The 14255-nt window shown below is 39.6% G+C and overlaps 1 protein-coding gene across 1 annotated transcript in view; it reads left to right on the forward strand.

The window, feature by feature from the left end:
- The window catches only part of ARHGEF28 (Rho guanine nucleotide exchange factor 28), a gene marked incomplete at its 5' end in the record, with an annotated part of 52032 nt that overhangs the window by 13232 nt on the left and 24545 nt on the right, over window positions 1-14255 (forward strand). Inside the window, 14 exons of the mRNA XM_010174303.2 lie at window positions 892-943; window positions 1851-1998; window positions 2119-2240; window positions 3129-3269; window positions 3741-3991; window positions 4912-5034; window positions 5427-5544; window positions 6422-6676; window positions 7692-7768; window positions 8446-8624; window positions 9296-9393; window positions 10241-10423; window positions 12480-12611; window positions 13340-13425. Of these exons, the coding sequence (XP_010172605.2) occupies window positions 892-943; window positions 1851-1998; window positions 2119-2240; window positions 3129-3269; window positions 3741-3991; window positions 4912-5034; window positions 5427-5544; window positions 6422-6676; window positions 7692-7768; window positions 8446-8624; window positions 9296-9393; window positions 10241-10423; window positions 12480-12611; window positions 13340-13425 (1965 nt within the window). The remainder of the gene's footprint in view (window positions 1-891; window positions 944-1850; window positions 1999-2118; window positions 2241-3128; window positions 3270-3740; window positions 3992-4911; window positions 5035-5426; window positions 5545-6421; window positions 6677-7691; window positions 7769-8445; window positions 8625-9295; window positions 9394-10240; window positions 10424-12479; window positions 12612-13339; window positions 13426-14255) is intronic.

A 14255-nucleotide genomic window follows, 5' to 3' on the forward strand; every position in this document is an offset into this window, starting at 1 on the left:
GATGCCCCCTCCCTGGAAATGTTTAAGGCCAGGTTGAATGAGGCTCTGAACAACCTGGTCAAGTGGAAGGTGTCTCAGCTTATGGCAGGGGGGTTGGAACTAGTTGATCTTTTAAGGTCCCTTACAACCTATACCATTCTATGATTCAGTGATTCTATGACTTTAGAAGGTGACCTAGTCCATCTCCTCACCCTTGTGCAGGCTCACTTCTAGGTAGCAATTTGGGCAGGTGTTTGTCTGACCTGTTCTGGAAAATCTCTGGAGGAGAAGGCTTCACAGTGTACCTAGACAATCACTTACAGTGTTCAGCTACTTCTGCAAACAGGTCAAAATCAGCACGGAAGCTGATGGATGCTGTGTAGGAATACATGCATGGTGAGGTTATCTTGACAGAGACATCATTTTCAAAAACAGATGTGGAACTCTTCTGCCCTCATGTAATATAATGGGACTTGCAGAAAAGTCCACTATGGAAGGGGCATCAATTCTGCCCCTGAGACCCAGGCTTCCTCAGGTAGTGCCCTGCCACAATGCTTCTAGCTTATTTTGAATATAAAGCCCTGAAAGTGAACTCCTTTTCTTGTAGCCTTCATAGGCAGTATTCATATAAAGAAAGTAGAATGCTGTAACTCAGTGACTCGGTTTAGAATAAACAGATTCAATTTTCTATTGCAGTAGTCATAATATCATTCTACTTTGAATATTGTTATCTACCAATAACTAATGGACTTGGATTTATTAGTTATTGGTAGAAATTAGGACCATAATTTAAGACCACTTTCTTGAAGCCCTTTTGTGTGATGATATGTGGAAGTGAGTTACTGACTTGACTATTCAGTGTGTTATCAGCTATGATTTCATTGCAATTTCATAAAATTCTTCTTTTTTCAGAAATCCCAGGAGAGGTCCCATAATAAAAACAAACCCCAAGCTGGTATAACAAGTAAGTGAGGAGGTGTAAACCTAGCACTTCTAAGTTAAACCTTGGTTAAAAATCACGGGACTGACAACATGAACTTTCCTGCATCCTTTGTGTGTTTCTATTTTTCATTTAGTATCTGTGAGAAAGTGTGTGTGTCTCTAATATGAATAGGATTTTTGGAAGAAATTACCGTTGAATTAACTTTCCTTCTACTAAAATTAGTGGGAGTTTTACTACATTTTGTTTTCAGTGAAAATGAAAATCAAAAGTAGTCAGTTCTGTCTTGTGCTTTTGAGTATGTCATTTACTGTACGCACAAATATTTGGGTCTTCTATGTTCAGGTTGCAATGCTAGAGCATGTATGATTTGATATTGCTTTCTTCTCAATAATATCCATGCTGGAGCCACAACTACTTAAAAGGACGTTGTAGCGAGACAGGTGTGCGTCTCTTCTCCCAAGTAACAAGTGATAGGATGAGAGGCAATGGCTTCAAGTTGCACCAAAGGAAGTTGAGATTGCATGTCAGGAAAAATTTCTTCACTGAAGGGGTTATCAGGCACTGGAACCGGCTACCCAGGGAAGTAGTTGAGTCCATCCCTGGAGGTATATAAAAGACAGGTAGATTAAGTGCTCAGAGGTATGGCTTAGTAGTGGACGGGTATGGTTGGACTCAACTCATATGGATGATCTCAAAGGTCTTTTCCAACCAACCAATTCTATGATTCTATTCTACTTTGCCTACAAGCTCATCTTTATATTCCATGAGAGAGCATCATGGTCTTGTACCACCGAGTGGACATTCTTGATACCCAGTATAGGTCAATATGAACACCAGACAGCACACTTACATTTCTCAGTGTAAGTGTGCTGTTGATGACATATTCTACATTGTTGTTCAAAATGTTGTGTTGTGCTTTGCCTCACAGATTCCCAGCCTGGAGACATTTCGCAGATGGTGCTCTACCCAGTGCATCCTTCTTCCTCTGTGCCTATTGGACTGTCTGCTGGAAGGAAGGAAGCCTCACAACAGTCCCACTTCCTGTCCAAAAGTGTCCCCAGTGCCAGTTTTGAAAGGTAGAGGGTAGCTGCCAGGGGACTATGCTAATATGTCATTCAGCATTTCGAGGAAAATGTAAAACATTGAATAAATGTGTTGTTGTTTTGTTTTGGTTTTTTTGTTTTTTTCTGCTGTAGAAGATTCACACCATTTTTTGAACAAGACTCTGAGAGCAGCATCTGGAGGTCCAAGTCAGGGTCTGAAGAGATGTTACAAGCATTAGGGACCTTTTCTTCAGTAGATCCTTTTATGGTGGAAGGTGAGAAGTATTGCACAGATGTTGCTTTTTATAACTGGTATTGGAAAGTGAAAAATATAAAAACCTCCTTAGCTGGTATAGGAAGCCACTTCATCTGCTGAAAGAAGAGCACCTATTTTTGATAATTACAATTGTGTCCCTCATTAAAATTATACAATCAGACACATTAGTCTTAAAAATACAACTTTTCCTTTCTTCTTTGTAACTAACTTTTAAATAACTTTTAGAATATTTTTGTAGTTAGAATTTTGAAATAACAGGGGTAAATATATTTGGCATCTGCATTTGCAGAACCAGAACAGCAATATACTTTTCTTCTGCACTCATCTAATCATCTCCATTGACAAAGTACATTACAAAATAAAAACCTACATCACTTGTATTTCATCAGTAGCCCCAAAATCTTGTCTTCCACTGGTGACCTACTCTTCTAAAATGGCTACATATCCTTTTGAAATGAATAGAAATAGGCTTTTTCTGTAGCTGGGTGTGAGACTGAATTTCAAAGCTGAAGGGCATTCATTCACAAAGGATAGTGCAGATAACTCTCACTGGACATTTACTTTTGAAAATGTTGGAGTTTATTTTAAAATTGTAAAAAGTTTCTTTAAGGAAAGAAGTATAGAAAGGATTTAATCTAAGAAAAGAAGGGTGTTCTTTTTCATTCTCCTCCCCTGCTGTCATGTTTGCATTTCAACACTTCGGTAATGCTATTGATATCTGGCAAGCTTCTTTGTTGTAAAGCTGCTGCCAATGTTTGCAGAAGCCTTGTCTATAATTCATCCCTGTGATGTGTTCCCTTTGCTATATGAATAGATCTTCATGTGCAAAGGGACTTCCTTTACTGTTCACGTGCCTGGTGTTAATGAGATATACGTTTTGTCATAGATGATGTGGATTTATCTCAGTGGACTGATCTCCACACAGATACACAAGAGTTTGAGGCAGAGTCCTGGAGTCTTGTTGTGGATCCAGCGTTCTGCAGCAAGCAAGAAAAGGATGTCATCAAGAGGCAGGATGTCATTTTTGGTCAGTATTTCAAAGCTTCGTGTAAGTTTAAAAACCATTTGACATGGAAAATAGACAGGGAACCTACACGTTTCATGTCCAGAAGAATGAATGCTTCTACTGAAAATAATAATAAGGTTCAAATAACTTTTTTGTCACAAATTACAGTGTGTTCTATAACTAAGGAAAGGGAGAATAGTGGCTGCCAGAGACGTGTCTATCCTGTTCATGGAACGGTTGAGTTTGGAAGGGAACTCATCCAATCCTCAGCTCAAGTACTTGCAACCCCAACTCGTTCAGTAGGGTGCAGTTGAGAAAACTGTGACAGAGACAGATGAATTAAGTCTTCTACTGACATAATCTATTAGGTTTCAGGCTCACACAGAAAAAATAATTATGACTGTATATTTGAATGCTGCTAAAATCTATCTTAGAAGGTGTGCAAAATGTTGAGGTGATTACTGTACTATGCTGTTTTCTTTTATACTGCAGAGCTGATGCAAACAGAGGTGCATCACATCCATACCCTGTTCATTATGTCTGAAATATTCAGGAAAGGGATGAAGGAAGAACTCCAGCTGGACCACAGCACAGTGGACAGAATATTCCCCTGTTTAGATGAGCTGCTGGAGATGCACAGGCAATTCTTCTGCAGAATGAAGGAGAGACGGCAGGAATCGTGTGAGGCAGGGAGCGAACGTAATTTTGTCATCAGCAGAATTGGAGATATACTTTTGCAGCAGGTAGAGGCATCAGCTCTGTTAATCCTTTATACACTCAAGGTTCCCAAATTACACAATTTGTTGACTTTAAAACTTTTGTGGGCAAAAAGAGGGCTATGGTTGCCTCATAATTCAAAGGCTGTCCCCTCCAGATCATTGCAGGGTGAAATAACAATGAGAGAAAACCATTATTGACAGGTAACTCTGATGAACTTCGGATGAACTTCTACCTGTATGGTTCAAGGGACAAGGAAGGTGTTAAACTTGGTCCTGTTCATGGTAAGAAGACTGCTGCCATCATACCGTGGACTGCAAAAAATGGAAGCAATGGCTTCACTTTTTTAACAGCTGAGCAGAGGTGTGAAGAATTGACTGATGATGGAAAAGAAACTGTGTTCGTTTCCTGTAATGATCTGGCATGGTGCATCTCGAGTTGCCCCTCACTAGAGAAGGGATGGTCACAGCGTGACTGTAGAACAGCTAACTAACTGCTTTCTGGTCACGCTTCAGTTCCTTGGAATCAGGAGAGTGTGACTTTTCACCTTCAGTCTGGCAGTTTTCATTCCACTGAAATAAAGAAGCTGAACCATTATCTTGTGTAGAAGTGGTGTGGAGATTAGACAAATAAGGCAAATAAGCCTCAAAAAGATTGTGTTTGCAAAAAGGTGAAGGAGATGCTGTTACAATAATTGTTCTAGCTGTTATTGGCAAGGCTGTAGTGGAGGTCACTTGTGCTCTCTCCAGGCTACACTCCTCATCTTGCTTGTAAAAACAGGTAGCCCATTTTCATTCTGTTGCGACAGGCCCTGCTAGTGAAATTCAGAGAGCTTGAGAAACAAGTAGCATAAAAGTTCTGTATTTGTCCAAAATACATTAATTAAAGGTATACACTTTTCTGTTAGGTGCAATATTGAGCACAATTCACTTATTAATTTCTTCAGTTTTCAGAAGAAAATGCAACTAAAATGAAGAAAATATATGGAGAGTTTTGCAGCCATCAAAAAGAAGCTGTTAATCTCTTCAAAGAGTTGCAACAAAACAAGAAGTTCCAGAATTTCATTAAAGTAAGTTTACATGGAAATGTGATCATTATTGGCAAAATGCTCAGGAAAAAGATACGTAGCTTTTACTTAGATTTAGGATTGAAATTATATTCAGTAACTCACTTTTAATAGACAGTAAAAATGGCAAAGTTTTTTCCTTCTTAACCAGTGAGGTGATAAATGACATTTTTCTTTCGTATTTTAGAAAACTTTGGCATCTAGTGTGTATTACACACATGTTCCTGTTACAGTATACCCCATCCCTCAGGGCAGCAACTGTTCCTTGGGGATGGTTCAGATAACACAGCATTTTGTTTTAGCTTATTCTAATGCATTTAGATCATATTTCTTATTAGTCAATTGGTGGTTTAATATGTATTTACTGCTTAGGGTATATGTTTGTGTCTGTGCAGCTGAGAAATAGTAACCTGTTGGCGCGACGCCGAGGAATCCCCGAGTGCATTTTGCTTGTCACCCAGCGAATCACCAAATACCCTGTTCTGGTTGAAAGGATATTGCAGTACTCAAAAGGTGAATAAAAGCTAAAGTATTGCTTCATGTCTGTAATTTTGAGGCATTTCTAATATAAGGAATATGCAGTGCTACAATATAAGAAAAGATTAAATTCACTGCTCTGTAGAGAACCAGGACAACATAAATACTGTTCAGACAAATGCCACCTAAACAGGGTCTTAGCCTTGTCAAGGCTGGTCTGTGAAGATTTCCCATATTCCAGCCGGGTAAGCCATAGAATTCCAGAAGAGGATACTTGTTTTAGGAAAAGATCTTGACTAGAGGATGTGAACTAATTCAGGCATGCATCTGCAGCTTCTTTTAAATTAATTCTGGTGGAATCTTGTAAGTAGGGCTAGGCAAATGTTTTGTAAATTACTCTCCAGTTTTTCAAACAAAGCTTGAATTACCTCTGGAATTTTGTAGAGCATTTTAGAAATACTAATAACTTGCAGATACTGCCCCTGAAATGGGCAATTATTGAGCATTGTGGAAAGTTTCATATCCAGATGCAAACCTGATGTGCTTACAATCCTGTTTCAAGGGATTTCTTTTTACTTAGCCAGAAGAGTAATGTACTATATTATTTACTTTGCCACTAAATTTTTTTAAATGCTGTCAGCTCATAAATATGTCAGAAACTATTCTGACTGTTGTTTTGACTAATGAATAAATGTCAGGTACATGCCATCTTTTTGGCAAGTCAAATAGGCAAGTCAACCAAAGGTAGATGCCTCTAGTATTTCTAGTAAATTGATTGCCAGGTTCAACTTAAAATGACATATTTATCAATTTAAGCTTTGCATCATGTTGATTGTTCCCAGAAAGTAAGGAATTATATCGTCTCTTGAATACGCTGACTACCATCATGTTGTTTATTTTTTGTTTCACACAGAAGGAACAGAAGAACATAAAGACCTGTGCAAAGCCCTTCATCTAATTAAGGACATGATTGCAGCAGTAGATTTGAAAGTGAACGAATATGAGAAAAAGCAAAAGCTGTTGGAAATTCTCAGTAGAACTGAAAACAAAACATATACAAAGCTGAAAAATGGTCATGTTTTTAGGAAGCAAGACTTGATGAAGAAAGAGAGAATTCTTCTTCATGAAGGTCTAGTGTACTGGAAGACAGCGACCGGTCGTTTTAAAGGTATTCCAATGGAGCAGTAAAGTCCTTTAACTCTTTATTTGCCAGTAACATGAAGATTGTTTGATTTAAGAATGAAATTACTTTATAATGCTGTATTGCAAACACAAATTTCTGAGATAATGTATTGAGAACATGCCACTGATTGCTCAAAGAGTAGTCCCAGAAGCTGCCATGGTTTGTAATGTAATTTTTGTAATTGTAATAATTGTAATGTAATGTAATTTTGCCATGGCAATCCACTGTATATCTGGGTAAGAAGACAATTTCACATACAAAGCCATCAGCTACATTTCTTCTTCCAACAGGTTGGAAGAATCAATCAGTTGATTGATTTGCAGTTTCATCCCATAACATAGAGTTTTGACTTGTACATTGATATTGTTCACAGTACTGGCCATTGAAGATAACGCATGAAAATAACGTGGTATTCTGCAGTGGTACTGAGACATCTGCAGTGGAAAAGAAAATCTGAAGCCATATTTAGCTGGAGCCTGATTTTTACATGCAAGCCCAGTATTTGATTTTTGGTGTTAATCACATGTAGGAGTTGGGCTTTAAGCTTACTGATATTTACTGAAAAACTTTATAAAGCTGTATGTTCATCGTTATTCCAGAAATACTTCTACTAGCATAATACTGTGCTGTGAGTATATGTCGCAGCATAGGCGAACCAGAATTTCTGTGGGCTGGTCTTTGCCAGGTTGCCTGTGAGTGGCCTGGGGAAGCTGTTCTGACACTGGAGTGAGGATGTTTTCTTTCCCTGGGCCAGTGCTCCAGCACGGTGCTGCAGGAGGTTAGATAACAAATGTGGTCTTTCCTGGGAGATACAAAGTGATAGCATGCAGTTGCTTCATGCAGACCATAGGGTACTCCAGATATTTCCTGTTTAGTTTACTGTAGAATTCTGTGGGATATTTATTGATTATGGCGTCTCCTTTTTAAAAATTAAAATAATAAATTAACTATAATTGTAATGACAAATTAAAAAACATTATTTTCCTTTTCTCATTTTAAGATACCTTAGCTCTGCTTCTAACTGATGTACTACTATTCTTACAAGAAAAAGATCAAAAATACATCTTTGCAGCTGTTGTAAGTATATTATCAGATGTCTGAATATTGCACTTTTATTTGTTTATTTCTCAAAAATTAGGTCCTTTTCTAGGTTATTCCCACCTAATATTTTTTTCTAAAATCCTGGCAGTGTATTCAGAACAGTAATATGCCAGTACGTAGAAAATTAAGTTTATTTTCAAAATTAAATATTTTTTTAGGAAGAAGGATGAAAATAACAATTATGTTTTTAGTGTCATGCTTGATCTAATTATGAAGGCGTGAAGTAGAGCAGGCTCTTTCACTTATCTAAAATGAATTTTAAATTATGGTTCTGTTAAGCAAAACAGAAGAATGTAGTAGCAAACACACATTAAATGTATGAAAAATCATGGAGTGACATTCCCAAACTATATAAATGTAAACATTATATGAACACTGTGCCTCAATATCATTGAGCTTCTGGGATTTACTTTTTAGCACATGCCCTGTGCTTTACTTGTTAATAAATACTATAATGTATTTTTTAAAATAGTTTAAAAAGATGTCTGAATACTCAAAACTTGCAGCCTCTTGCACCTGGTAAGAACATATGTAGTCTGACTATTCCAGGACTAGAATTAGTACTATTAATTAAAAAATCATGCTTTTCTAAAAGTATGATGTTTTATAAGAGAGTAATTTATTATTTGGATGTGTTGTGACTGTTTCCCCAGGACCAGAAGCCTTCCGTTATCTCCCTTCAGAGGCTCATAGTAAGAGAAGTAGCCAACGAAGAGAGGGGGATGTTTCTGATTAGTGCTTCTTCTGCGGGGCCTGAGATGTATGAAGTTCATACCAACTGCAAAGAGGAACGGAACAACTGGATGAGGCGTATTCAAGATGCAGTGGAAAGGTATAGGAAAAGGCTTTTGGTCTTCATCCTGGCAGTCCAAAGCAGACAGGAGGTTGGTTGGATATTAGTGGCAGTGTGCTCTCTGTTCTGCATTGCACTGGATCCATCCTGTGAGGCTGGGTTTTCCTGTGAGCTAAGGATTCACAGACCTCAAGACCCCACCATCACTTCTGACAAACTTCCCATGTTACTTGTAGTTTCCCGCTGAATCAGCAAAACTTTCCCGCTCCCCATTAGATGTCCTTACCAGCCATTGTAAGCTTCCCTCACCTTTGCCTTTGGCACTGGATGCTTTCCAGAGTCCTGCAGGTATCCATGCAACCATTTTGGGGACGTCCCTGATCATGCCTGTATCTTTCTTGGTCTCAACTCCTTGAGAATGGCAGGGAAGGTTGCTTCTTATGGGGACCAAGCTTATGCTTAGCACAGCAAGCTTCCATGAGGACCAGCCACCCCTTTGCTGCACCCTGCAGCCTTACCAGAATTAAAAGGAGTCTTTCAGTCTGGTTTGTGTCCAGTTACTGCTTTTTAAAGAAACATACAAATAACATGCTTCTGGATTGTAGCAAAAGTTAGTGCTAATGTTGTGTTCTGTTTATTACTGTACTGAAGGTAAATACATGATGTGCAGATTTTGCTTTTTCCACCTTTTTTGTCTTTCATCTTTAAAGTTGTCCAGAGGAAGAAGAAGAAGAAGGAAAAATGAGTGAATCTGATGAGGACAGACGTATTGCTGAGGCCAAAGCATCCAGAATTCAGAAATGTCAAGGTGTGGTACCTTTCCTGCCACTTGGAGAGTGAATAAGGATGAATGAATGTGCCCACACTGACTGGTGGGTTCAGAGTGGCTTAACAGGCAGAGTCACAGCAAAGAAAGCTGGAGTGGTCTGATGGTATAATGTGAGTTTATTGAAAGAGGACTGTATTTTTTCCAAACGCTTTATATTTGTGCTACATTACCGTCAGTAAAAAAGAAAAGAAAAATGGATACTTTCAGAATAAACATTGAATTTCCCAGATTATCATCAGGGCCAGGTAATTGCACATCTGCAGAAGTAACTCAAATCTTCAGTAATTGTGTGGCTTTGTGCTTGTTTATGGATTTCATACTTTGCTGCTATTATTTTTATCTGAAAATGTAGCCGACAGGGATAAATTCTGCTTCCTTGGTTCCTCTATACCTAAATTCCACGTCTTTATACTGCTGTAAAGAGAGAAATTCCAGTAGTGTACTTACTGTAGAGAGACACAGGGAAGGGCATCCTCTGCTGAGAGCAAGTATTTTTGACATTGAGGTACTTAGTCAGCACATCTTCTGGCTGCCTGAGCCAAGTGCTTTTCCTGCATTGATTGAGTGCAGCAGGCGGTAGCTGAGGGCCCAAGAGTGCAACCAAGGCCACCTCACCGGGGGAGAGCACTGGCCTGGCCCTCTGCCGGGGTCTGTGCCAGCTTTCATTAGGACAGACTATGGGATGGATTTGGTTCCTGGCTACTTAAAAAAGACCTAGCTCGAGTTATCAATGTCTATGTGTCCTAAGGATTATAAGGGTGAATGAGGAGTGTGCTTTGTCTGCAGGATTAAAAATATTAATACAGTGTTCAATTTTGGTTGACAGAATCACTGAGTAACCAGGACCAGCAGATCTGTAGTTATTTGGAAGAGAAGTTGCATATCTATGCAGAACTGGGACATATGAGTGGGTTTGAGGATGTTCATGTAGAACCTCACCTTCTTATCAAACCTGATTCTGGAGAAACTCCACAGGCTGCTTCATTGCTGGCAGCAGCACTCAGAGAAGGTGAGTTTGCATGGGAAGAGTGGACCGGTGGCTCTTTGCACGGACAGGTAATTCAAGGTAACAAAATGTAGCCGTATTGCCTTGTGCTGTGATTCTGTCAAGTCTCAAGAACTGTCAGTGTCAAAACTTGGCAAAGGGCATTGCAGAGGAATGGTATTCGTGGATACTTTGCCTAGTTGGAAGTTCAGCTAAACTGCTAAACTCAGCTGAAGAGACTCCTGGTAAACTGAGCCATATCCAGCACAGACTGTATACTCTTTGAGAAGGACTACAAGATTTTAGCATCACCTAAAGTGAGAGCTTATTCTGTCACTTTTAATTTTCACTTTCTGTCCTGATAATGTCAATGTTGATGATGTCTCGGATTTCAGGAGTCTTCAGCTAACTGTAAGGAATTTACAATTGATTACACTGTAGGCAATTTGTGGGGATCATTTTCCAGAACTAGAATACTAGGTTCCCGAGCTGATATCAGACTTTATAGGAAAAAAGCGTTGTTCACAGTAGAGAAGGACAGAAATAGGAAGTGCTTAAGCAAATTGGATATACATGAATCCATGAGATGAGATGAGATAAATCCAAGGCTGCTCAGGGATTGTGAGGGTGCTTTATATCGTGTTTGAAAGGTCACAGTGATCAGGAGAGGTTCCTGATGACTTGGAGACGGCAAGCATCATACCTCTCTTCAAGAAGGAATATATAGGGAACTACAAAGTAGTCAACCTCACTGTTGTCTCTGGGATGGTGGTAAAGCAGATCCTTCTGGAAGCCATTTCCAAAAACGTGAAGGGCAGGGAGGTGCCTGGGAGCAGCCAGCATGGATTCATCAAGGGCAGATTGTGTCTGATCAACCTGACAGGTTTTATAATGAGAGGAGAGCAGTGCATGTGGTTTATCTTGACATTTGAAAGGCCTTCAACAGTGTCTGCACTGGCTATAGTATCCTTACTGCTGAACTAGTGAGATGAGGGTTGCATAACTGTGTGGAAAATTAGCTGGACTGCTGTGCTGAAAGGATTGTGATTCAGTAATACATAGTCCAGCTGGCAACATGTTGTTGGAAGATTCCCTTAGGGAAGGATCCTGAGACCAATACTATTCAACATATTTATTAATGAAGTTAACCAAGGGATTGCATACACTTTTGTCAAATCCATGGCTGTCGCTGTGTGAGGTGAGGTGATCAGTGTGCTGGAGAGATCTCTAAAGATTGAGAATATGGGCTAAGGGAAACCCCTAGAAGTTTGATAAAGAGCAAAGCCTGCATCTGGGATGGGTTAATCTCATGTGTTGGTACAGGCTGAGCACTGACTAGATAGAAAATAGGTTTGCAGAATTGGACCTGGGAGTCCTACTCGACAGCAGGTTGACCATGAGGCAGCAGTGTGCCCTTGCAGCAAAGAAGACCAGCTGCCTCCCAGGTTGCTACATTAGGAGGTGAGTTGCCAGCAGACTGAGGGAGGTGATCCTCTACTCACTCCTCGTGAGTTCTGTCTGGAGTGCCATGACCAGTGCTGGGCTGCCCTGGGTAGGAAAGACATTGACAAACTGGAGCCCAGCAAAGGGCACCAAGATGACTAGGGGACTGGAGCACATTGTCTGCGGAGAGGCTGAGACAGTTCGTCTGTTCAGCCTTGAGAGAAGAAGGCTTGGTGGCATCTCATTGCTGTCCTCAGCTGCCTAATAGGAGGATACAGAGAAGCCAGATTTTTTGCGCAGGCACGTAGTGATAGGACAAGAGGCAACAGGCGCAAGTTGGAACACAGGCAATTCCAAGTAAATTAAAGGAGAGTTTCTGTATCGTGAAGGTGGTCAAAAAACAGAGGTGGTTGCCCAGAGAGGCTGCGAAGTCTCCCTTTTTGGAGATGTTAAAAGCTCGTCTGTGCAAAGCCGTGAGTAACCCAATTTTGTTTGACCAGCTTTGAGTAGGGCATTGGACTAGATGACCTCTGAAAGTCCCTTCCAACCTGAATTATTCTATGATTCTATGTCATTGATTTATGCATTAAGGAGCTACTTAAGGGGCCTCTGTAATTCTTCATGTTTTTCTCTCTAGTTGAAAGTCTCCATGTTGCTGTAACAACATCGCAAGTGAGTGAAACAGACAAATCACCAGAGGAAAGTATTGAGGAATTAGGTGTGAAGCACAGATTTAGTGCCGGTGAAATCTTGGAGTCTGTTCCTGATGGTGAGTAAAATTTGATGCTTTCACATATTCAGAATGCTAAAATAATTGATGTGGGATTCGGTTTTTTTGAAAGCTTTCTCAGTCTATGGCGGAATCAATAGAAAATAATGTAATAAAAGTTGTCTTTTGGCAAATGCTCCAGTACTGTAAATTGTCATATAACTCCATTGAAGTGAGTGGATGGTTTGGATCCATTGCACCTTTTCCATACCACATGCCTGCATTCAGCAATATTGAGTCAGATTTATGTATCTCTGTATCCTTTCTTGTCATTGTTGCTCAGCTCCACAGCAAATCTGTATTGCAGTATAGTCTATTTCCCAAGTCAGCCCATTTTTGTCAGAAGTCCTGAAAACCAGGATTGACATTCCAATAATTTCCACTTTGAAAGGCAGCATGAATTTATTGCAACAAAAATGCAAATAAAATCCTGTGAACAACATTGCTGCAGAACATTTTTAGTGGTATGGCTATACTTATCTCCAGGCTTTCATAAGTGAAACACTACTAATTTTTAAGGCAGGAAAACTGGATTGTCCCACTTGTGCCATCCAGGCTTCCAAATTTGTTTTTCCCCAGGCTAGAATCCATTATGTAACTTCAAATTACGTAAATCTCTGTTTTCGGCACCCTGTGAGTAGCTGTAAAAAAAGTGTGCCCTTTGTTTCTCTAGTTAGAATATGCTTTGCAACCTTTCTCTGGCATTTTATTTGGGCTTCATTTGTTAGATGCAGAAATAAAAGAAGTGGAAGAGTCATCTGAAGTCTATCACAGTGTTGAAAAGGAAGTGGCAGGTGCCAATCTAGAGAATAAGGTATTGTAACCGCTTTTTCTTCCCGTGTTGCACATAGCACTCTGGGCACTAAGAATGTAAACGCTGTCAAAATTTTTATGGGGTATCTAAAGACTGTTCCAAAACACAAAGCATGGGATAGGCACATTTCACCCAAATCCAGATAATTCAATTTAATAGAGGTCACTGCAATTAATAATGTTTATTTAAAAAGCAATCATAAACAATCCAAGCACAGAACAATTTTTCTGCCAGACTTACAGACTGGTGGGTTGTAATAATAGCTACAGTGTTTTTGTACCACTTTTATGGGCCACTTAAAAGTCTGGTTCTCTGCTGTCATCATTCAATACATCCATCTCTATGGAGCTGACAGTAGTATTCCCTCTACTTCCTCCTCCTATTCAATAGGATGATGAAAGTCTCCTGCAATGAGAGACCTCAGCTAATGCAAGGAAGACTGACGCACTGGAAGAACTTTGTCCTGAGAACAAGCACATAAAATAGGATTTATTGTTTTACACCAACTTGCTTCAGAATTTTTAATTAAAACAAAATGGAGCGATTAGAGAATAGAAGAGGAACTGTCAATTTTTCAAAGTCCTATAACTCATAGGCAAATCTGGGGAAAAAGCAGAATCAAAAGTCAGTTCTGGGAAAAATTAGGAATGGCAAACAATGTAGCAGCAGAGTGTTAGAATAAGACTAGTATAAATTACTGTGTGGAAATAAAGTGAAATGTAGCTGTGGAATTCTTACGTGGAGAAGCAGGACCACAAAAGGAAGAAAGGGGAGAGGCAAGACCAGAAGATACATGACTTGAAATGGAAAGCAAAGCTTGCTAGAAAAGG

The sequence above is a fragment of the Antrostomus carolinensis genome, unplaced genomic scaffold, assembly GCF_000700745.2.
Source record: "Antrostomus carolinensis isolate BGI_N321 unplaced genomic scaffold, ASM70074v2 scaffold1958, whole genome shotgun sequence".
Taxonomy (NCBI): domain Eukaryota; kingdom Metazoa; phylum Chordata; class Aves; order Caprimulgiformes; family Caprimulgidae; genus Antrostomus; species Antrostomus carolinensis.